This window comes from Armigeres subalbatus, unplaced genomic scaffold, assembly GCF_024139115.2.
Source record: "Armigeres subalbatus isolate Guangzhou_Male unplaced genomic scaffold, GZ_Asu_2 Contig1259, whole genome shotgun sequence".
NCBI lineage: Eukaryota > Metazoa > Arthropoda > Insecta > Diptera > Culicidae > Armigeres > Armigeres subalbatus.
The window spans coordinates 266850-293025 of record NW_026942022.1 but is presented as its reverse complement, the minus strand read 5'-3'; the positions used below and the strand labels follow the sequence as shown (position 1 = coordinate 293025).

Genomic DNA, 26176 nt, shown 5'->3' with positions numbered 1-26176 from the left:
TCCGCTAATTTTGGATGGTTGTAATTAACAATATTAAAATCGATAGAACCTTTCTGATTATGTAAAGATAGTCAAACTTAGTTGTATTTTGAACAACGATCATGATTAGTTGGATATATTATGTCAATATACTGCTCCCACTCGCATATCAGTCCCACACCGTTTTTTCTCATACTGAGATAATAGCCATTGAAGTTCCAAATCGCATCTTCCATATAAAACTTCAAAAAAAAAAATTCATAAATTGCAACACCATCGTATCTTTCTGAAATTTGACTATGTTGTTCATCATTCGATTAATAACCGTGAAGCGATTTAGTTTGATCAAATCATTGTTTAGTTTTGTGCAATCAGGTTATGTAAATTCTTAGTGGGACTGTTATGCGGGTACTTTTAATATGGGACGCACATAACTTGGTATTTTTTCCACTCATAGGCATACAAAATCATAATTTTTATTATGATTTATAGAAGTACATTAGAAATAAACTCTATTCAAGGGGTTCCAACTCAAAAGTGACGAAAATTCAAATTGGACTGATATGCGAGTGGGGGCAGTATAGTCTGAAACCTATTTCGGTATCATAAGAACTGTCCCACAGATCCGGACAGTAACATTTTCCATGTGAGCAACAATCATTTTTAACAGTAGTAGAGTCACATTCACACTACATTTAGGAGTTTCACATAAAATGGCTTAGGTGTCCGTCACTGGGGATCTCCTTTTTAATATATAAATTAAGAAAAAGATGGAAATGTCCATTATTAACAATTTATATCGTGAAAGGATTATCCGATTCTCACATTATTCTCTCCATAGCAAACATTTGCTCACCACAGATCAATGTTATTAAGTTATAATATTTTAAGGTTCAAATAACAGTAATAACAGGATGTGTACTACTTTTAGGATTTTTTCGCCTGATTTCATCCTTTTCGCTACCCGGAAGCACTAAGTTTAGTACCGATCGGAATGCTGCAAGTGCATATATCAATACACTCCTAGCTACTATTATAGTAGTGCCTTAGTAGCAGTAGGCAAACAGGTATGCTGTGGAAGCGCATCGGCATTCACAGCGTCTTTTTCCGTTTTTGTTCCCAGAAGGGCACGTCCAATCGTTCGTTCGGCACTTTGTTCAACTGGACTGTTGCCCGCTGGTCGGATGTCCGCTTCGTACGTAATGACGAGTTATATACATAGGGTATGCTGCCTGCCATCGCATATTTGTCCCATATGAATAGGAAACCCAGCAAAGATGGGACAAATATGCGATTATAGGCAATATGGTAGTTGCTCGTACAGATATGAACAGCAGTTCTCAATTATAGAGTTTATGATTTAGAGACGAGTCAACCTCAGAGTGACAGTCTCTTCAATAAAGACATAAAATAATGTTTATAATTTCAACCCTCAATCATATTAGTTACTTTCTGATGCTACGTTTTGACAGGGCAGTAAAATTCAATTGAGTTTTCAAAAGTTGAACGTGGTGTTTAAGTGATTTGAATAGATCAGTTTATACTTTCACTTCGCGTTCAAGTTCATTTGGCCAGACAAAATTTAGCAAAAAGCAGTGTTGGTAAAATCACTCATAAATCTCAATCAACGAGCGCTCCCGTACGAACGAAATCGTCTACGATTTTAAAGGAATGGAATATTATTCAACCGTGAACAAATTTTTAACTAATTCAAGAATTGACGATCGATGCATCCAACTTAGAACAGTGACTCATAATGTGTTCCAGCCTTTTCAACTCAACGAGACAGATTAAGAGATTTCCCGTTGAGAAACACTGATAGCTGGAATACGCAAGTGTAACAGCTTTCTCACAGTGGCGTAGATGTTTTTCCTCTAACTGCCGATCACAATCCCATCGCATCAGTCTTGAACGAGTCATTCTTTGATAGTGACGTGCCTTCTCCTCACTTCCTGAACTCCATCACTCGCATACTAACGGAGCTAGTCGGTCAGTTGTTCAAAACCGTTGCTGGTGCTGGTGGACACTTGTTGTTTACTGTATTACATAGCTATATCAACTATACTGCTGCCGAGGCAGAAGTGTGGTGTCGAATAAACGTGCATTGTCCAGGTGGAACGTTGACGCGCGTGTCCCTGTTTCTATTGTTTGCCATCCCGTCGCCATTGGATACATCTTTGTCGAGTTGACCTGTGGTCAAAGTGTGCGGTGACAGTTTTGTAAAGTTTGCCATCCTCGTAGATGGTTGGAAAACTCAAGGACTTCCAGGCACGCTTTGATGATAGTGTGTTGATTATATACATTATGGTCTCGCAGTAGGACACTATTCCATATCCACCTTATCGCAAAATGAGACAAGTGGGAATGGTCTAACCAAAACTGTGTTTTTGTCGTTTGGTGTGCTGATAGTGTTCTCATCCTACATACTACTGATATTTTAGTGGCGTGGTCCAATTGGGGCAATCGTCGGATAGGAATGTCAACTGTGTAGAAATGTTGTGGTTTTTGTGTAAACTGGAAAAAAGAAACAAGTGTCCTTAATAATTGATTTAGCTTCAATGGAACGAGAGCTACTGGCACCAAATGTACGACTAAAGTGATGATGCTGCCAGTACATGAAGTGAATAAGCAGTTTAGCATGTGGCAGAAGACCAAGTTTGAAAAGTGACGTCATTTATTCATCATTATCACTCCATCAACAACCCGGACCGGACCGAACGGCGCGCCGCAGCGATAGACGGGTGCTATTTTGGTGTTACTTTTACGAGGTGCCTTTACACTTCTAGCAGTCGCTCGTCATTGCTAGGTCCATCAAAGGAATGCATTATACATGAGAGTAAATAGTAAATTGGTAAGTTGTTAATAATAGTCATTTGTATGTTGTCAGTAGGTAGAGATAAGCGTGACAAAAGTTTGAGTATGTCTGTATAAAATTCTTCAGTTTATTTGTTAACAAGAGCCTTTCACACAAAATACTTTATCAATCGGAGGTAATTATACGAATCCGGTTCTAGCATTTTGACAAGGAACAACCGATTCCGAAAAACACACCGGAAATCCTTGTTTAATGCAGCCTGAACAAACCGTCCCCTAGGATTTGGCAATCCTTGTAAGTTGTAACAAACCTATTGCTTATAGATCCTGTACACCTAAATTCTCGGATACCCATCTTCATCTTCTTGAGATAGGGGAACTGTTCCGTCTCCGTTTTCCATCTCACTGAAAATATATTCATTTTATCGCAAAACAAAGAAATACGGCTCTAATTTCGTCGCTTCTTTTTGCAAACATGCGTGCTCCCTGCTGAAAAAATCACAAAAATAAGTCGTGTCAAGTACAAGACACTGAAGACGGCCTCACAGTTGAGGTAGAAATACGTATCTGCAAAGATTACAAAACGTGGTGGATGTAAAGTATTAAACTCGTCCTATGACAGTTGAAAACATTCCACTAAAAGAGCTTAAATAATTTTTCACAAAAAAAAGAGACAAATCAAATTCCTTTTCATTGCTTTCGTTTTCGTGGGATGAATATCGGAGCTGTATGAGATCCAATCCAGGAGTATAGTACCCCATTTCGCAAACCAAGCAACGTATCACTTTACGTCAGCTAAACATGTTTGAAATTCCGCAGCGCTGGACAGCTTTTGGTGACTTGATGTTGCATGAAAAATAAGAATCGAAAAAAAAATATTTAAAAAAATGCTCGGGAAAGCACACGAAGATTTTTTTGAAATTCTTTTCAAACATTTTGAAAGCAATTTATCAAAACAGATAAGCATTACGGAGTTGAACTTTTCTTATATTGTGTGATATCACAGAATTAAATTAAAAATAGTCTGTTCATTAAATAGACGAATAAAAGTCCAACTCCGTACTGCTACTCGTTTTTAATTATTTTGCTTTTAGAAGGTTCAGTTTATTGCCTAATTTCCGGGTAATGACCACCAGGAGTAGGTATCAATAACTGTTTAAAAACTTGATTTGTGCTTATGCACAGCACGTGTATGTATATTCAAAAAATGTATTGGAGGTAACCTCCAATTATGTCTTACACAAGCTGTTCATTAGGGTGGCTCAAAAAACACTTTTTTAAATTTTTTGATGGGCCGCCCTCTCATTCGGTTCTATTTGATGCCCTGATGCTCTGGACAAAATTTCAGCCAAATCGGTCAACATTTGGGTGGTGCTAAACTCGTTAGATGTTTATATGGAAAAATGTATGCAGAAACATAAAAAAAACTGTGATTTGCAGTTGGACGGCACAATTTTCTCATTTAGTTCTTGTAGAATTAAATACAGAATGTTATGCTGAAAACTGCGAGAAGATTGAAGTTTATTATGCAAAGATATTAGTATTTTACTGGAGTGTTGTAGGGTGAATTTATTTCTATTCAAAGGTAAAAGAGACGACGTTTGCTCAAATCACACTTCAGAGAAATGCTAATAACTTAGCCGGGCAAACTATAATCGTCTCGCCGTTTTCTACATAACAATCTGTATTAAATTCTTCAAGATCTAAATGAGTTTCATCATTCTTCATCGTAAACTGTGCCGTCTAACTGCAATTCAATGTTTTTTTTAATGTTTCTGTAATACATTTTTGCACATAAACTTCCAACGAGTTTAGCATCGCCAAGCATTGACTGATTTGGCTGAAATTTTGTCCAGAGCATCAGGGCATCAAATAGAACTGAATACGAGGGCGGCCCATCAAGCAATTTGAAAAAAGTTTTTCCCATACTAATTTGAGCCACCCTACTGTTTATCATGTATGCATAAATCGTGCTTTTAGAATTTTAAGAAGAGTTTCAAAAATTTCTTCGTAAAAATGAGTGCTTAAAGAATCGTGCTTTGGTATTAAGCGTCAAGCACTAATCCATTACATTTATTGATCATCAACGAGTAAAATAAAACTCACACTATGCATGCCTGATGGTATCTGCAAACTCTAAAACACAAGTTCCTGGACGGATCAATCAATGTTGTGAAGCATGCTTCTAGAGCATTGGCCCCAGCGGAGCAAGCTTATAGCCAACCAAATCGCGAAGGACTCGCGATTATTTTCACCGTTACCAAATTTCACAAAACGGTTTTCGGCAGAATGTTCATGTTACAGACCGATCACGCTCCATTACTTCGTATCTTCGGATCAAAAAAAAAAAGGAACACCTGTCTACACCGCTAATCGCCTGACGTTGGGCGCTACAGTTGCTGATGTACGACTTCAAGATCGTCTACGTCAACACGTATACATTCGGCAATGCGGATGTTCTGTCCCGACTGATAGAGCATCATGTCAAGCCTGAAGAGGATTTCGTGGTGGCTATCATCGCTCTGGAGAAGGATATCAAAGTTTAGGGCACCAGCTCCGTTAATGCTTAATATTAATCGTCACTCATGCTAGTTCTTGTCATCATTGTGCAGCAGTTGCTAAGTCCGAGCCAAGTCCGAGCCGCTATCATGGCCAAAATCAACGTATTCATGGTAACGTGAGTACGTGGACTACGCCGGTCCAATCAAAGGAGAATACTTCTGGTGAGCGTCGATGGGTGCCACTACTTCATCCACGATCGTCATTCTTCTTAGTCTTTTTGACCGTGTTGGTTTGCCGGAAACATTAGTTAGCGAAAATGGTCCACAGTTCGCTAGCGCAAATTTCAGACGGTATTTTTTGGAAAACGGTGTATACCACATCACCACTGCACCGTATCAAATAGGCAAGCTGACTGAGAGGTTTGTGGATACTGTTTCAGAGGAGTAGATGACGATGAGCTGTGGTTACTTCTGTGTTCAAAATCCAAGTGTCGTTTTATTTCGTCTTGACCTGGCAACTTAAAACTAATACTACTTCAATATTTTTAGATATAATAGTTCATATAAAATGTCACTAAACTACTTGCAATTCTACCGGAAACGTTTTGACGCAGTCTTGGTTGTTTGTAGTGGTTTAAATTGGGCGTTATAAAAGGGTTTCCCAACGTGAAACATACTCCCCCCGTTGAACCATTGGTTCAACCCTATTAGACTAATCGCTAGTTTCTTCAACCGCTCCTTTGAACCGAGATTCTGTCAGACCGTTGGACTTGGCTGGGGAGGTTGCCCTGTCGCGCTTTGCACTGCATCTTCTATTGTATCGACTCTTGATGACATGGGGTCCACGTCTACAGAAAGTACGCAAACTTCTGTTATTGCTCGTCTGTACACTCCCCTGGCCGTCTGCACGTCGACGACTCTGCACCGACCGTCGCTTCCTGGATGCGTGGCGATAATTCTTCCGAGATTCCATTGGAGTGGTGGCATGTTCTCTTGTTTCAGCAAAAACTCGCCGACGCGGTAGTTGCGCTCCTCTTTGTGCCATTTCGGTCGTTGATGCAAATGATGAACGTAATCCCATGTCCATCGTTTCCAAAAATCGTCTCATTTCCTGGAATCGATTGAGCCTATTAATACTAAGATCGGACACATCTGGCTCCGGAATAGAGAACATTGGTTCACCAATAATCAAATGTCCCGGAGTTAACGCATTCAAATCAGTTGCGTTATCAGTTAGTGGCGTTAAGGGTCGTGAATTTAAAATACTCTCAATTTGGGTGATAGTTGTACTCATTTCATCAAGGCGCAACGCCTTCTTTCCCAGGATTCTCTTGAAATGAAATTTAAAGGACTTTATCCCTGCCTCCCATAAACCACCAAAGTGCGGAGAACGGGCGGGAATGTGGTGGAAACGTATTCCTTGATTCAAGCAAAAACTGCTCCAAATTTCCGTATTAAACTGAGCCAGAAAAACTTGGCGACGCTCCTTCAATTCACGATCTACTCCCCTAAAGGCGGTTGCATTATCACAATATAAAGAAAGTAATCTACCGCGTCGGGCAATGAACATTTTGATAGCATTTATGCAAGCTTGGGCAGACAGGTCGTGCACCAGCTCTAGGTGTACAGCCTTGGAGAACATAAAAATGAAGCAAGCAACATACATTTTAACAGATGATCCTCTTGCCGCGAGAGGGCGCACACTGAATGGGCCGCAATAGTCTAAACCGGATTTGACTCGCGCCGGAGTAATTCGCACCGGTGGTAAGGGAGCCATAATTTGTACGTTTTTGCGTGGATTACAACGGAAACAATGAATACAATCATATACAACTTTCCGCACTAATTTTCGCCCGTGTAACGGCCAAAATCTTTGTCTTTATGTCGATAACAACATCGTAGGACCTGCATGCATTGTTTGATGACGAATGGACCGTGCAATCAGTTTAGTTAGTGCATGTTCGCCATGCAATAAAATAGGACACCGAGTGTCAAAAGACGCAGCTAGCCTTTCTAGACGTCCCTTTATGCGAATTAATCCAAAATCATCCATGAATAAATCGAGTCGTTTAATCAATGATTTAAAGTTAAGTTCTGTTTGCGTACAATCTTCGCCCTTGCGTTTCATTGCGTTTCAACATTTTTATTTCGTGTGGAAAGGATTGGCGTTGTGCAACACGAATTAAAGATTTCAACGCAATATCGATTTCCTCGGGTTGCAAGTTGACTAACCGTTGATTTCTATTTTTTGTTACGATTAATTTCACAAATCTAATGCAATAGGCTGTTATCTTCAACAGTTTTGAAAGTTCAGAAAATCTAGAACAAATATCTGTGAATTCGTTTTTTACATCCACTGTATATAAAGTTACTACAGGTCGACGTTCAGTCTCTACTGAACTCAATTTTGATTTATCAAATTTATTTTCAGGCCATCTCTCACTTCGTTCACAGATAAAGCGAGGTCCCTCCCAATGTAGTTCATCTGTTAATATTTCCGATGGAAGAATTCCTCTGGACAACCTGTCCGTGGGATTTAGACTCGATGGTACATGTCTTATTTCGTGTCCCTCCGAAATCCTTTGAATTTCCGAAATCCTGTTAGAAACGAAAACCTTCTTCCACATGGATGGTGTCGTCATTACCCATTGTAAGACAACAGATGAATCTGTCCAAAATACTACTGGTCCGAGAAAATCAGTCGTAGGCAGTAGTAACTCTACTAGCTGGCACACTAGAAGTAATGCACTTAGTTCAAGGCGCGGTATAGTTAACTCACGTAAAGGGGCAACACGAGACTTAGTGATCAATATATTACTATGTGTGGCTTCTCCATTAGTGGAGACAACGTATACGCAACACCCGTAACCACGTTGAGACGCATCACTAAAAAAGTGCAATGTGTATTGACGAGAACTCACAACACGACGAGGCACTTGTACAAAGATTTTTGCCCAAACCACTATTGGTCCTATCAGACCGCATGGATCAAACAACTGCGCCATCTCTGAAGCTACAATTCGTTTAGTCACTCTATCTAACGTCGGTAGATTGGGAATTTTGAAACAGAACTGGCCAGTATGAGGGTTCCAGAATAGACCGAGCGTTTTGACTGAATTCTATCGATCAATTTCAATCTCTTCTGGCATTTCAACCAACTCGCTGGGTATTTTCTGTAACACGCGAATGTCATTGGCACACCACTTTCTCATATTGAATCCACCAGTCAACAACAACATACGTGGCTGTACTGTAGCTGCCACCGTTTCTGATTCACCACCTGCAAGAGTATTGTCTACGTACGTTCTTTTAGACAAAATCTGAGATCCAAGAGGGTATCGATGATTTTCATCTTCAGCTAATTGATTCAATACACGCGCAGCTTGAAATGGAGCACAAGCCGTTCCATAAGTTACTGTTTTCAAACGAAATGTTTTCAATGGTTCCAGTCTATTTCCGCGCTAAACGATTTTGAGGAACTCACGGTCATCGGGGTGAACTAAAATTTGCCTAAACATTTTTTTCAATATCGGCAACGAAGACGAATGTAGGTAATCTAAAATTTAACACGATCGACAAAAGAGTGGGCTGCACCGTTGGACCAGAATATAAAATTTCGTTTAAAGACAACTGGTTGCAACCCTTGCACGAGGCGTAGAATACGACGCGTGTTTTTGTCGTAGAGCTATCGGGACGCTGAATGCGTGAAGCTTGCCATTGAGACATTCTTACAGACTGAAGCATGCGAGCTTGTCTGCGTATAAAGGAAACTAGCTGATCGTAAGTTGGTCTTTCGTCTTCTGAGCATTGTTTTTCCCATTCTTTCAACGTTGTGGGATCTAGTCTTCTACTGAGACCCTCAACCAACACGGAATTCTAGTGTTCGGACCTTCGAGCTGCGCTAAAATACCAACGTGACGATCAAATTGATCTACCAGCTCGGACAATGCTGAAGCGGATTCTCTTTTCAGAGGCGGAATAGAAAATAAAGCGGCAATATGGCGTTTTATTAGAAGGTTTGGATTATTATACCTAGTTTCAATCAGTTTCCAGGCAAGTACATAATTGTCTGTGGAAACTTCCAGGCTGGCTACTATTCTATGTGCCTCGCCCTTCAGGACTGCCTTCAAATAATGTAGTTTTTGCACCGCTGTAATACTCGGGTTTACATGGATAAGCGATTTAAAAATGTCTCTAATTCAAGGTGCTTCAAGATCTGAATGAGTATCATGGTTCTTGATCGTAAATTGTGCCGTTCAACTGCAAATCACTGTTTTTGGATGTTTCTGCATACATTTTTGCTATAAACTTCCAACGAGTTTAGCACCGCCCAAACGTTGACTGATTTGTCTGAAATTTTGTCAAGAGTATCAAGGCATCAAATAGAACCGGCGCATCAAAAAAATTGAAAAAAGTTTTTCCCATACTAATTTGAGCCACCATAACGTGTACATTTAAATCAACATATAACTTTATGTTGTTAAGCACGGAGGCCAATTTGTTACATGGTGCCTAGTAAAAATTTAGCCAAATCGAATCGCTACGAATCGAGATTTCGACCCTCAAACATGATGAAAATATGTGAAAATCGTGCTTGTCAGTTATGTACGTAGATAAGGAACCGTGAGTGGGTTTATGTCTTCTCTTAGCCCTTCCCTTGAAACGCCAATGACTTTCTTCTTTGAGCGTTACGATCAAACTGAATATTTATGACACTGATTTCTAATCTAATAATCTTATTCAATGACTAATAAATCAAAGCTAGGTACATATATGGTTTGAAACCAAATGATTGATGATTTATGTTGCTTGACAAACGTGGTACTCTAATGGCATACTGCACTGCTGTAAACATATGTATGTGTATTTGAACAACGTTTATAACTGCTTTAATTTGAATACTGATTAATTGTTCGTTTCGATCGGTTTTAATTTATGTTTCTTGTCCCTCCTCGAAATCCCTGCGCTATGGCAATCGATTGATAAGCGTGGAAAATGCTGTGTGAAAAATCGAAACGGAACACACATGCATTATTATAATAGCCTCTAGACTGCTTTATGTCTGCATGTACGTGGTGTACAATCCTCGTGAAACGTGAAAATGATACTTCATACTGTGACTTGATTATTTTCAACAGTTCCGTGAATCATCGCATATTGACTGCAATATAGCGAGCTATACTTGGAGCTACATTCTGTTCAGAAAATATTTGTGTTTTACATATGAATATTTCCCCAATTCATATAAAAAGAAATGGTTTTACGTGATTTGTCCCTGTCGGTATAAACACACAATGGAATGTTTTTTCCTGTCATTGCGTATAATGTCCGGTAGAAAATTACCACTTCAGCAAATAATCTATGAATAGCACACGCGTTATTCCCATTAAAGCATTTTCATTGCCACCAAACCACTCGATTCGGACCGCAGAAACCGTTCCAAGGCTTATTTATGTCTTTTTGGTCTGCGTTTTCATCAACCGAGGCTTTACCAAAGGTCACATTGTACCTATCGTTATTGTCCGACACTCATTCCTTATTTTATGCCAGTGCCAGGTGCCGCTTTTTACATTACATAAACAGCTGACCCATTCAACCAGAGGAAGTGTGAGTCCTTCACATACAGACAGGTCTGCATGCAAAAGGATATTCGAGCAGGCAATGGTTTGATTGCTGGTGATTTGTTTGTCGGTTGGTTGCTAATGTTTTCACCCATTGCTGGTGGCTTACTTGCTTTGACTTGGTTCCGTTGAGACTGACCGTTCCGTTTGTAGAGGGGGGCTACCAGTTATGAACATAGTACCAACTATATTTTACCTGATGCTTGATGCTAGTTTAATGTTTTGATGAACTTGAAAAGAATCTGTAAATAATTGTTTATTTCACATTCCATTGATAAAAAGTTTATAAGATTCAAAATTTTGGTTCTCTTTTGGGTAACAGTTTGCAGTTCAGTTCAGTTACGCAAATACAACAACCAAAATTGGTGTTATAAAATTTGTAAATTCAAACATTGGTTCATGATTCGAGAAAAAAACAAAAATAAAGGGAATGTATAGATAAAAAATTGCCAACTTCCCTTAATACCAACAGTTTTTTTTTATGTAAATCACTGACTGATTCATTTGCATCGAACGAACGAACGGTGCATGCAAGCTCATGGAAGAAAGGTGTGTCGACTGCTGAGGCTCATATTTTCACAAGCCGTTCTGTTCAAATTCGTTCGACAATACGTGGATTGCTACAAGCCGGTACAGCTATCGCGTTTTTAATCCTTCCGAAATGCCAAGCACTAGCCCAGCTTTTGCTTGGCCATAGAAATATTATGAAATCCGAAGTAAACAGACTTATGTATTTTGAATTCGGAGCAGTGTATGATTTATAATTTATGGCAATCCTAAAGCACGAATGGATTGACTGGCATGCAACGAATAGTGGAAATTACATTATTTATATAATAAAAGTATGTGACTAATTGATTTCATTATGTGAAGTTCATTCTCCTGCATATCCATGGTATGTACGTTGCAGCTGTTCTAGAAACTGTTTCTTATTATCATAGACAGTATTCATAGGTAACCATCATCGAAGCTTGAAAAGAAAATATTCTATTCGAGAACGCATGTTTGCTTCAAAGCGATACAGTCCTAAGCTCACCCTTCTGATCAATAATTTTAAAATGTCTCTTTTTCTCACACACAATACTCAACATTATTCAACCATGTATTCTACTCCTGATATCTCCAATTATGGAAAAAAGTGTAGATTAGAACCTATTAGAAATTCTATGAAGATCATTGGTATTGGTACTAAACGTAGGAGGCAACTTCAGAATCATTTTCAAAATTTTGTTTTGAATCCTCTGAAGTGCCTTCTTTCCCGAGTAAACGTAAATAGCTCAATAATATCAATTGTTGATAAGATAAGATCAAAATTTTGCACTAAAATATCATGAGAAGATCAAGTCTATTTGTAAAAAGTGATCAGTATCATGTACCATTAGTTTGTACTTATCCATAGCATATCTTAATATTTAAATGATATTCCGGTTCATTTTTTTTTATATTGTTGCCTGCTCTTTTATCTCTTATATCAATAAAGTCCATTGCATGTTTTGTTACTCTGTTCATGGCTTCTGTTCGGGTTCTGGTATTACTCAGTTCCATGTTTCTTCACTTCATTGGCAGTAACATTTTCAACTTTTCTGACGAGTAATTGATTGGTCATGGGCCCATAGGAGCACCTACTTCCAGCGAAGCCTGCAGTATAAGTACACTTGGAGATCATCACTGCAGACAGAATCACGTTTTGATTGATGAACGGCACTTCTCCGACATTATCGACGTCAGGGCTTATCGTGGTGCTATCTGGTGATGGTTATACTGCGATCCAAACTTTCCGTCATCAACAATGTAGGACGAATTCAACGGATCGATTGGTTCTACGAGGAGTGATGATATATTCTGGTGGTATACGTGGGAGCAAGGGACCAGGCAGAATGAGGAATGCTATGGACGAGTGCGTGTTGAAGTCTTTAAGAAATGTGTGAAAACGGTGAGATTTGGTGATTGAAGGATCGCTCTTTTCTCATCGACCAGTACATAATGTCGTGTGGGTCTCTCGTGATGGACAAACTGAAAATTAAATTGATCAGCCGAAAATGGAGACGGAGCCTCCTTGATGTCCGGAATAAACGTAGCGATGACCATTGTTGGTAAAATCGTTCACAACGAATCGGAAGCTGTGTTTGGCCAGCTTAGGTCAACAAGAACTCCCCAATGTAGTGACCGATCATCTCCGGTTTAATTTCAACCTGTCTTACGCTCAATTATCTATGTGGGTCTCGCTGATACATTATATCAGCAGAATAATTTGAGTGTAGAGAAGGAAGTTAAATGCTGCGGCAGGCGGGACAAGTAAGCGAGGGTGGACTGCCGGAGAAAGCTGCAACAACTGGCGATATTCGCCTCCTCTACAATATCTCATGATGCCTGAGTGGAACAAGGATGATGCAACAGGCCAACTGATTAGCTGAGACATTGGTTCGAAACTTCGAACAACTTCTTCAAGCTTCGATGCCCGACCCATTATCAACATCTCGGTATGAGTCTCCAAGGGTGCAACCCACTACCCGCGTCAACTCCAAAGCTTAGTATTGCCGGAGATTGAAGCAGCTATTCGAAGCAAGATATCCAACATGGCTCTCGGGGTCGATCGCATTTCAGCAGAGATCCCCGAACTATCTGCGCAAATATTGCATAAACTATTTTGCAACATCTGGAACAAGGCAACTTTTTCGGCGGACTGGACCCAAAAAAAAGGGTTCTGCTGTGTGCGACGATTGGCGCTGCATCATGTTACTGTGCATTGTTCTCAAAGTTCTGTGCAAAGTTATCCTAAACCGGTTATATGAGAAGGTAGACACGACGGCAGCAGGCAGGATTCCGTCCCGTAAGGTCATGTGCGGGCCAATATTCTCAAGCTCTGTATTATCCTGGAGCAAATCAACGAATTCTAAAAATCTTTAAAAAATCCTGCATAACGGAGCTTTGCCTGATCCCATTCGGGTAATCGCTGGAGTGTGGCAAGGGTGTATTATATCTCCGCTACTGTTATTGACGAGATCATGATGGGTGCGAACTCTAACGTAAAATCTGTGTTGTTATACGCCAGTGAGACTTGGTGTGTATCAGCACTCAACAGAGATCATGCACAAACAAGTGTTCATTAACCGATGTCTACGTTTTATAAGTGGGCCAGGTGGCCTCGCAAATGGATCTAGAATACTTAGCTCCATTGACGATGCCTTCAAAAACCGATATTAACAAATAACTCAGTATGTATTCAGTACTGAGGGTCGTGAGTTCGAGTCCAATCGAAGGAAAGTGGTTACCAATACATTTTTCAAATTATAATCTCCCACGTAATGTACATATTCACATCATAGTGAGGAATTCCATGCAAATTTTCAATGGAATTTTCAAAAGAATTGCCGAAGAATTTCCTAAAAGAATTTGAAAAGGAATTCTCGAATCCCTAGAAAAATCTCCGAAGAAAATTCTAAAGGAATTTTTGAGGATATTTCGAAAGGTATTTCTGAAGAAAAAAATGAAAAATAATTGGAATTCCGAAAATAAATTGGAGGATTCCATTGGATAGAGTAAATCACTACTTGGGCCTATGGACCCGATTCCCGGTTCACTGCACAGAAAACTTAAGATTTATAGAGTGAAATTGGGGCAAGAGTACGCACTTAGTTTTCAATCGATCATGTGGCCCTTATGAAGCAAGCTTCTGCATATCAAATCAGTGTCGATGACTTATATACTCTTCCTTTATGTTACCCAGTGAAAAAAATATTGAAATTATTGAGATTCGTTTTAGTAGAACCCTTATTGCAAGACAAGTGAAAAACGCATTCTTACCCCACCGGTGGGGTAAAAGTGCGCATCGGGTGGGGTAAGAGTACGCATTTATCCAATCATGTGCTTTAAGTATATATTAACACAAATAAGAGTTAATAACATTTAATTGATGTTTAATGAGCATATATTAGGGAATGTTTAAAGATTACGAAACTCTTAAAGGTGCACATTCATACGAAAAACCGTTGTTTTGTACCATAAAGTACTCTATACAATAGGTTATCTAAATGGTATAATGTTTACCTGATTGAACGTATATATGGTAATGAAATACTAGTTGCGGAAACCCAATTATTTTTAGCAAAATGACTAAAAAGTTATCTACCTCCATATCTCCCTTGTTGTTTATTCAAATCGTTTACAATTACACATGATAATAGTTGGCCATAATACCTGTCAAACTGATGCAGTGCTGTCAGTTTATCTTTTTTAATTACTTTAAAAAATCGAAAACGTACTCTTACCCTACGCGCACTCTTGCCCCACTCTACTCTACTGTTTGGAAGCGGTAGGTTAATAATTGATAATTTTTAAAAAGTCTCCCATTTATTTTTCACAATACTCAATATTTTTCAACCATTTTTTTCACTCTCAATTGATCCAATTCGCTCTTTGTTGCTACACCATTGATCCGAAGTGAGTCTTTCCACTTTTACAAAACGGTATCATCATATAAACACCTATCTGAAAATCGTCACAGTTCAGGATACAATCATTGCATGAAGCTGTTAATCAACACACAATAATTCTAAACTTTCCCATTTCAATTTTTTTTCTATTTGTTCGTATCACTAGAACTTATATAAACATATTAGAATACATTAAAAAATATATCCTCAAACCGAACAAAGATTCACCTTGGCCTAAGAACTTCTAGCCGCACTGTGCTGTCAAAACAAGAGGCAAGTAACTCTAAACTTTGCGATAATATCACTCAACGTCTCGCAATAGTATTTCGTGATATTTCTAGTATTCACGATTTTCGTCAAACAATGAAATGGTTGCTAGTTCGGTTGTTATGGCGTTTGTCAGTTAGTTGATGAAACACAGTGCTCCCCCGTATAGGAGACACCTGATTTCTACCTTCAACAGATTCTAGAAAACTTTTAAACCGCATTTTATGTTTCTAATACCTACCATCAAATCAAAACGTGGGCTCCAAAGGTTGCTCAAAAAGTAATGGTAGTAGTAATAGTTGTTAAGAGATTTTTTAAGAATTTAAAGGAGACTGAAATCATGTGCTTCCTAAAACTGGGTGGACCGTATAGACTGGGTGGCGTTGTGTTCCATGTTTTCCCAACCAGGGCTCTGCGATCAATTTACCGTAGATCTTCTTCTTCTTCTTATTGGCATTACATCCCCACACTGGGACAGAGCCGCCTCGCAGCTTAGTGTTCATTAAGCACTTCCACAGTTATTAACTGCGAGGTTTCTAAGCCAAGTTACCATTTTTGCATTCGTATATCATGAGGGCTAACACGATGATACTTTTATGCCCAGGGAAATCGAAACAATTTCCAATCCGAAAATTGCCTAGACCGGCACCGGGAATCGAACCCAGCCACCCTCAGCATGGCCTTGCTTTGTAGCCGCGCGTTTTACCGCGCGTCTTACCGCAGTTCGGAGACGAGCCAGCCTCGGGCTGAAAGTCTCCTTAATAAAGATACAAAACAAAAAAACGTCTTACCGCACGGCTAAGGAGGGCCCCGATTACCGTAGATACGAGGGAGTTTTTCACTAGTAGGCAGGGTTCGGATTTCTCACTCACTCACGCGACAACTGATCACTCCACCATGCATTTTATCCGGATAAATTACAGTGCGATAAATTCCGGCACAAGCGATGGTGCGAAAAATTGTTATTCTTCTTCCCATGTTTCGCGAAAATCAAATGCTGCTTACTTTGCCTCTCTAAACTGATTGAATCTGACGATGCTCCACGATAAGCAAAAGGTTAAATAAGGTACCCCGGGGCAAGTGGGACCTAAAAACGCTAGTTCAGCAAAATTGTTAACGCATACTTAGAAAACAGGTTATTTCAGAACATTAACCCCTGATACACCATTATATGCTTCCATTGTTGAAGTGTAGAGGTGTTGGAGGCCATTTATTCAATTACAAAAATATTGGTAGTGCAAGAAATAAATTTACTTTCAAAACCCACTTACCCCTTCAAACGGGGCAAGTGGGACCTATTCTGTTTTCTACTGTCGAACATAACTAATTTGAGGACAAGACAAGGGATTATAATCTTAGCAGAAATGAAAAACAAGAAAACAGCCGATTTGCTGTTTATTTGGCTGTTGTCTTGTTCTTCATTAGCTTACTTTTGTACCAAATGTTTTAGGTGGCAAGGATAAGCAAATCTTCATTCACTTTTCGTATGAATAAATATTTCTCTTTTAGAACACAAATTATTACATAAATCAATACTTCAGAAGAAACATGTTTATTCAGCGATGCGCAGTATTTTTAATTTGTAACAGAACAAAATATATCAAGTATAACAGAACAAAATAGCCAATTTATGTGTTAAGCACTTTATTTATCTGAAAATCTGATGAAAAGTTTGAAAATAACAAAACGGAAGACAAATTCTGTTGACCCATTGTAGAATAAATAGATTATTTGCACTGTGAACAGAAGAATATCGCATAGTTATAGCCATTGCTTTTCTTCATGCGGGAGATAATTTTCAGAATGTAAAATACACATTTGGTAAATAACTGTACAATACTTTTTAAAAACGAAATCAAACTGTATCTGATTCAGATCCATATGATATATGAATGACGAAGTTATTTTTCGCTAGACAGCCATATAAAAAGCCATAAAAAATGTTATTTAAATATGTCCCACTTGCCCCATCTATGTTAAAATTCAAGGGCAAATGAAAATGGCAGGTTTTGGCTTTAATTAAAAATTTAAGTCGTTTTCGATGTCACACAATTATTTAGTTGCTCAAAATATTCACTTTCCACATCAATGATAAATTCAGAAACGACTATTTATTTAGAAATCCATTGAATTAAAACAAAAGTAGTAGATTTTCCTGGTAGTTTAAAGTCATGATCAAGCAATAGCATTAGTATGGTGCCTCAAATGGGTTTGATTCCAAATATTGTTGTGTCGGGTGAATTCGTTTATAGTTCTGCTTTATTTTTCTAGAACATTGTTGCCATTAAAAACGTTCATCGATTCTTCTGCAGTCATAATACCCACTTACCCTGTATTTTCACTTGCCCAGGGTACCTTAGAGCATTTTTTTTATTTCACATTCAATAAATTCATGTGGTGACGTGGTTATAGTGGGCGCTCTAAACATTTTAAAATTGTTTTGGGTTCGAATCCTAAATTTTTGTCAATATGCTTGTAAAATTTATCTAGAGAGGCGACGAGAGCGAAAATTTGTGGATTAAAATTAAATTATCCGGCAAGCCGGCGCTCACGAATTTATCACCCGCCATTCTATCCGGATAAAAATGTTGTGTGAGAATACGTCCTAACAGGGGAACGTGTAAAATCACACTCCGCTTAATGGATTAATCGCAGGTTTTTATTCATATGAGTGAGAATTCCGAAGCCTGCTAGTAGGTATTTGTTAGTATTTTTGGATACTGTCGAAAGTTTAGAGTTAGTTGTCCCTTATGTCAAAAGGTCAGGCGTATTTTTTAGTATGAAAATAATCCTTCATCGTTAATAGGAAAACCACGGAAAACTGTCGTATATGTCGACGCTATCATGTTATTTATATTTCTCTTGATTTCAGTGAAAACATATAGTTTTTAAGTGTTTGGAAGGAATTTGGATAAGTGAATATATCCTTTCAATCAAACAAAAATTATGAATAATGCCATCTGGGATCATGTTGTCGTAGAACGTGCATAGTTTTGTTTACGTCGCATTTCCTACCGTCCCGAGAGAGAATGAGAGTAAGATATTGAGGATTGAGTGAAATTTTGCTTAGGCCGGGAACTAGTTTGAAGTGTGCCGGAAATGCAATCGCTATGACTGAAATGAGTGCTGCACCTTGTTAATTTAAATCAAATAAAAGCTTTTTCAAACGATTTTTAGCAAGAATAGCTAGCACGGCTCACAAAATTCAGGAAAAGTTGCTTCCTGTCATAAATATTAATTGAATAATGCAGTCGTATGCATGTTTCGTAATATGTTTTAAGAGATCTGGCAGTTTTTTTTCTCAAGAAATCCCTTCGGAAACTCTAGGAAAAATTTCTTGGAGTTAATTCGAAATTTCTTCAGATTTCCAGATTTTTTTTGAGAATTCTTATAGGACTTCCTTCGCTCATTCTTCCGGATTTTTAGCATTTCTTCCAGGAATACCTTTATTTATTTAATCCTTCAAAAATTCTTTCAGAAATCCTTTGGAAATATTATTTAGAAATCTTTTTGAGAATTTCTTCTGGAAATCTTCATATATTTCTCACGAAACTCCTTCAGGAAATTCTTTTAAATTTCCTCTGGAATTCCTTTAGGATTTCCTATTTCAATCTTCATATTTTTCGTAAAAATTCTTTCGAAAAATGTTCCGGAAAAATTCCTGCAGGAATTATGAAAGAAATGTTATATTGTTTTACTGAAAAACTGTCTGTAGAAATTTACAAGGGCCTTTTGAGAGGCTTTACGAAAGAATCCCTGGAGCTCCTGGGGAAATTTTATAAATTATATCTGAAGGAGTTGTTGAATAAATTTGCTGACTAATTATTATAGGAATCCACGTAAAATTTCAAATGGAATTATTAAGCAAATAACTATTGGAATTTTCATTTAAGTTTATAGATTTCTACTGAAATTATTCGGAAATTACTTCAGAAACTACCGCAAGAATTCCTTCAGGAATATTTGAAAATATCTCTCGGGATTTTTTTAAAGAATTTATTCAGGAATTCCTTTCAAAATCTGGACAGCAGGTTAGACAAAAAACTGTTTTGAACCTGGAATTAGGACTGCCAACAAGAAAAAATCCAAAAATATCGGGATTGCAGTCGATCCATCGTCATACATCTTCGGATATTTACAAGAATTCATTAGGAGTTTACTTGAGGAGTTGCTTCGGAAATTTCTCCAGTATTCATCCAGGTGGTATTTCATGAGTTTATTCAAAAGTTTGTTTGGAAAGTCCTCCACACATTTTTTCGTTAGGAATACCCCCCGGAATTAACTCGGTTAGTCATCCAGAAGTTCTTTCCGGCAAACCTTCAAAAGATCCTCCACGAATTCCATCGTAAATTGCTCTAAGTAACTTTTAGCATAGGATCCAATATGCAATGCTTGTTTTCCTCCTGGGTTATTTAAATGAAACTAAGGTGAAGATCTGTTTCATTTGAGAAACCGTTTGACTCCATTGAAAAACTGCACACCAAAATAAGTTTGTCTCAACATTATCGTTTCAATAGTAGAACAATAATATAACTGTGCTCCTAAACTGTGGGTCGCGATTTTCAGGGATTCGTGGGCTGATCATTTGAAATGGAAATCGTGATTCATACGTCTCTATTCTGTCCCACAAATTTATACAATAATGTTTCTCGAGGCTTCAATAACATTACACTGAAAACCAGTTTAGTTGAACATCTAAACAATTGGCCTCGCTTGTGTACATGAAGCTTACCAGTTGTTAGATATATTGTAATCTGTAAGAACTATAAAGTTATTGACTTCTATACAGAAGTTCCGAAACTTTTTGAATATGCGACCCATCCAGCAGAATCCCATATTACGTGCGACCAACCAGGTACCAAACGCAATGATTTTTAGAAATTGGAAGAAAATGAGTTCGTGTTAGATTGAAGAAATCATAATAAATTGCTTCATAACCCATCATTTTATTTGCCAAAATATCATCAATTTTTAATTTTATTTAGGTTGGATTTGGATTTGGATTTGGAATGTATTAGACTTCATTGTGTTTGCTAAAATCTTGCATAACAATAACAATTCCATTGCACTTGTTGTTCTCTAATCATCCATTTATTACTTAGATCCTAATCTAAAAGCTTCCCAGGTAACCAATAAGCATTAAAGTAAGCACTATAGTAGCATTATACTGGCATTGCATATGCTCCATGCTGTAAATAAGCATTTCGAAAACCTGGCTGTTCTAAATAATCATTCTCAAAGCAATCATGAGAGGAATAGTCTTATTATAGCATTTTGAATGCACAATGTTGTTTTTCGTGCAATGGAACAGCTACATTAGTGCCACTTTAAGGCCTGTAGTGTTCATACGTCAAACGTTTTCCAATATGGCACCATGTAGCGGGGACTATTTGTCCAATGAACTCACATTCGAGAATAGAAATCGGTACGTGCAGAATGTTTTTTCCATTCCGACCATTGACAGGAGTACTTGTCGTTAACCTAACCCTATCACTAATTACATAGTTTAGCTACATTTTATTATTCCATTGCACTATTTTAGATGGATGCATTAAAGCAGCACCACTGTAGCTGTTTTATTGCAACTGGTTACGTTTGTGACGGTTGCATTCTGAGATGAGTTAGATTAAGTTTCAATGTTCCTGAAGGGGCGTAGTGTTTATGTTGGGCAAAATTATTCCCACTACCATCTCTCTCTTATGGGCCAGCTGGTAAGGGCGATGACAACTACAGCGTCGGGTGGCAAGAGCGCGAGTTCGAATCCCGCTCGAAGAAAGTAAAAAATTATGTTCCATTTCAAATATGAAAATACAATAACGATATAGGGTGGGTGTACCAATTGTCGCCATACATAAGAACAACTATTTTTTTTTTAAATAAGAAAAAAGTATGTGGGTGGACTTTATATATCAAGCGAAAGGTTTTACTTCCTGCTCCTCAAAACAGCTGTGAAAACCACAATAAAATTTGTTATAATCATCAAAATTGATTAATCCATAATAGGAACGCATGCACCAGTTGTGGCACTATTCTTAATTTTGCTTCCTTATTCGGCAAATCCCATTGTTTTCTTATGGGACCACTAGTGCGACAACTGGTGCAAATGTGGCATATAAACAACAGTTTTGCAGCATAGAATATTTCTCCATATCTCCAAGATTTCGTTTTATTTATAGCTCAACTGGTAGTCTAATGTACACTAACGCCACCATGTAACTACTTGAAATCGAAATATATTTTCGCCAAAAACAATGCTCGGACTTTGTGATTTTCTAGATTGTAAATCATTTTCTGTCGGTCTTTATACGCACCATGTAGTTTTACGAACTGCAGAACAGTTTTGCTGCCTGCCTTTAAATGATTTAATGATTTAAGGACAAATATCACAAATTTAAAACATTTCGGCCCACAAATACTTAAATGAGACTTGGAACATGCAACTTATCGATGTTGTAGCGATTGAATTATCCTAGTAGACGCGTAATATATCAAATTCGTTGAAATTTTGAATGGTTGATACGTTGATACGATAACTATGTAGTCATGGGCAGTTCGGCTCCCGTAATTCCTCCGGAATTACTTTCAAAAATTTCCGAAAGAATTTCTTAAGGAATTTACGAACGAATTTCTTACTGTATTTCCTTCGGAGTTTCCCGCAGGGATTCTTGCGGCAAAGTATCAGGAAATTAGTTAGGAAATAGATCCCGATATTTTTTTGTAAATGCATCAAGATATTCCTTCTAAAAATCCTATAGGGATATCTTTGAAAACTCCTTAAGAAATAATTGCGGCTTGAGAACTTCTTTGAAATATCCTTAACGAATTATATAAAGAATTTTTAGGTCGGAATGTTCACGGAAAAATCTTCGGCAATACCTACGAAAATTGTATCAATGAAACATTCCGAAATTTCTTTAAAAGAATTCTCTCAGAAATTACTCTATAAATTCCTGCGGAAATTGGTTTTGAAATCCCCTTGAACTTTTTTAAAAAATGCCTTCAAGATTTTTTCAAAGAATTTCTCCCAGTAACTCCTTAAGAAATTCCTTCCGAATTTAGTTAGAATATGATCCAGGTATTCTTTAGATTTTTTTTAAAGAATTCCTTCGAACATTCCTCCGGAAATTTAATTAATCTCAAACTTTCCTTTGATTTTTTTAGGAAATCCCTTAAGAAATTCTTTTAAGAATTATTCGTAATAGTATTCTATAAGAGTTCTTTCGGAAATTTCATCTACTATTAATTAGTAATTCTTTTCGTATTTCCTATTTCATTCTTTAATACATTTCTTGAAACATTCTTGCAACAATATTTCCAAGATAATTACTACAGGAATTTCGGAAGAAATTCCGTGTGGCTTCACTAAAAGAATTTCCGAAAGATTTCCCGAAGGAAGTTTCCAAGAAATTTCCGGAGAAATTTACAAAGGCCTTTCCAGCGAATTTTCAGAAGAAATTCCTGGCTGAATGTCGAAAGGAAAGACAGTAAGACGGCCTTACTGTTGAGGTCGAAATACGTATCTGTCAAAGGTATAATCAAGTGGTGGAATTAAATGGAATTGTACAAACTCGTCTTATGACAAGTAAGCACTTTCAAAGTTTGCCAAGAAATAGCTACATGATTTGGAAAGCGATTTGCTCCTGTGGCAAACGGAGTGCGCTACCGGGACTGTAAACGGAGCGATCTACCTCTAGGAGTGTCTAAAGAAGCATCAGCTGCAACGAGAGGTCCTTACGATCTTCTGGCCAGATCTAGTTTTGTGCCACAATTCAAATATTCTCCCAGCGTGGTACGAAGGCATGAGGAAAAGTGGGCTTCCGTACAGAAGAAGCTGCAGCCAGCTGTTGCACAGAACCTAATAAGGGGGGTAAAGCGTAACGTGAGAGCTTACGGTTAGGGGAAGGTGGGTAGACTTGATCCCCGGGGAGACTTGATCACCCCCTGTTTTATCGAGAACTAAAGTAGTTTTGTTCTAGCGTATTTTTTAGTATAGATCCTCTAGACAAATGACCTTTATGACCTAACTGTGCAATAAAAATCCTATTCGACTAAATGCTGATGTCATATTAGAAATTTGGGGACAGTACTCGTCGATAGCAAATCCTTCCGCACGCGATGGCATATGAGCAAGTCAAACCACCTTCCTTTTGCCAGTGGAGATATATCAGCTTCCACACTGATATTCTTCCCTCCCCCTTCATACGGGAGCTTGGCAGAAGGAAGGTCGTGCGATATGTGCCATCACAAATATTGCCCTCCGCTCGCTTTCAAATCGACTTCTATAAAAACATTCTTCATGCCTGCCGTATCCTAACGGAACTATCAATTCTATACTTTCGCCTCTAATGCTATCATGAACATGTACGTCCAAGTTTGGAAGATGATTTTAGCATTTCCATATCATTGTAGACCTTTATGTGGTGAGTTATTTTTTGGATTGACAACCTTATTTATTCTGCAGAGCGGTTTGTATGTTTTGACCTTCCTAAAGATTTTTTTATTGGCCACGCAAAATTTGAACAACTTTTCATAACAATGACCAAAGTCTTTCGTTTTTTCACAGCAACAAGCCATAAATATGCTTATTGATCTGTACTGATAAAAATGTCAACATTCCATCAAAGTTTTAGGATATTTGGATTTGAAGTTATTGCCTCAATATGGGGACACCTGATCCACTATTAGTCACCCATACAAAAATTTGGCGAAAAAAAAAATATAAACCTGTTCTCAGACTTCTATTTTTTTGTAGATTTGACGGATTTGACGAAGGTTTGGCAGGAAAAATTATTTATTGCGTATATCTCAAAGAAAGGGGATCAAGTCTCCCCAAATTTTAAAATTGCATGTGCTGTCGAATTCAATAACAAAAATCGTTCATGTATAAGCACAGCGATTCGATATTTCCACGTATTTTGAAGGGAAAATATTTAATAAAATATTAATTAAATCTGAGGGCACCTTTCTAATGTTATCATTCAAGTTCTTGGAGAGGGATCAATTTCCCCCGAATATTTTCAAAGTCGATTTTTTTAAGCACTCCAAAAAAACGAGTGTGTATCTATAACAACAATAATTTAAGGACTGTCATACATCAGTAAAGTTGAATACTATATTTCTTAGCGAGTCTGTGTGGAAATTGCGTATGTTTATTTATTTTGGTTGTGATACATCGGAAATCAGAAAAAAGGCTCAAGTCTACCCAGTCTCCCCTATGGTACTGAAGTTAAAGGAACTAAATACACAAAAGCTTGGGATATATTTTATAGTTTGGAAGTTTGAAAAGGATCGATCAACTAGGTAATTTTCTACAGCGTTTTCCGTGATGCAGTTTGATATGGGACACGAAATGTTATTTGAAAAAAGATGAACTCCACACCCACAATGTTTTGTTAAAATGAAAGAGAGAGTGCTGTCAAACATTGGGGGCATTATGGAAAAATTCGTCTGTAAGAATGTCTCCAATGTACTAAATGCCTGCTTTTAGTAATTCGCAACATCTCATAACTACTTTCCTTACTGCTCTGATGGTTCAAATTTGATCAGATAATAAACCTTCTCGAATGACTTGACCAAATATTTAATATTAGATTACCTAGTACTTTGATATGTGTATGTACCAAATGAAACATGGAATAATTCCTGCACCCATTTTTTTTCCTTTTCACATTTCAGAGCCACACAATGGTCATATTCCTATATCTAATACTAGTTCTCGCGTGGGCCCTGCTAATTATCATACTGAAGTGTAAAAAGGCTCGCGCCAAACGACTCGCCGAACTTCAGGAAGCCGCCCAATCGGTGCACGTGGTTCAGATTGGCTCCAACCTTTACGACATCATGTCGATTCAGCACCATCATCATCACCGGGCGCCATACGGAACGGTCTACGACTGTCTGGGGACGGGCGAGGTCTGCGGCCAGACGCACCGATCCGGCACAACCACCGTCACACACTCGAATGCCGCCTTCATCGGCGACGACGGCAGTATCTACCCGGGCAGCAACATTCGTAAGTCTCACGATGTCGTGCGTGTCACACATAATGGGTACCATGTATACTATTCATGCTATTGGGGAAGTTTTCTATAAAATTGAAAATAATGCAACAGTAATGTCATGTTCTCTGAATTAATTTCAATTAGGATAAAATTAGCTAGTAGTAAAATAAAAATAGTTACTAAAATTAAACCAAATTCAAGAGGTTTTTAAACGATCATGTCTTAATAATTTTCCGCAAATTGATTAATCCTTTCATGCTCACGGCTTTTCCAAAGATTTCAATAGGAAGGGAATATTTTTGAAAAAAAAAATGCTAATAGAAAAGCTATTTGGCATAGCTGAAATTAGTGGAAAACGAAGAAAAGCAAAGTTTTTGATTATAAATAATTAGTTAATTGATTGTTTTCAGTAGTTTAACTATTTGTACTCGAAATTGATTATATTTTCATTCTAATGGAACCATAAATATGTGCCAAATATTATTTTTTATTGTAAAAACAATTCGATGAATGTTAGAAGGTGCAAAATTTGATGAAGCTCTACATACACTATGAGCGGG

The 26176-nt window shown here is 37.9% G+C and overlaps 1 protein-coding gene across 1 annotated transcript; it reads left to right on the top strand.

Moving 5' to 3' along the window:
- The first annotated feature begins 1886 nt into the window (after positions 1-1886).
- On the top strand, positions 1887-25722 carry LOC134202550 (uncharacterized). The gene is made up of 2 exons (XM_062677558.1): positions 1887-2830; positions 25291-25722. Exons 1-2 carry the CDS (start codon positions 2810-2812, stop codon positions 25705-25707), a joined length of 438 nt encoding a protein of 145 aa, XP_062533542.1. The 5' UTR covers positions 1887-2809; the 3' UTR covers positions 25708-25722.
- Positions 25723-26176: the final 454 nt, after the last annotated feature.

What these genes read in the sequence shown, in the direction of transcription:
- LOC134202550 (XM_062677558.1), top strand. Translation starts at nt 2,810, where the DNA reads ATGAGAGTAAATAGTAAATTG. An exon ending in TGAGAGTAAATAGTAAATTG is followed by an intron (nt 2,831 to 25,290) that starts GTAAGTTGTTAA and finishes TTCACATTTCAG; the next exon opens with AGCCACACAATGGTCATATT.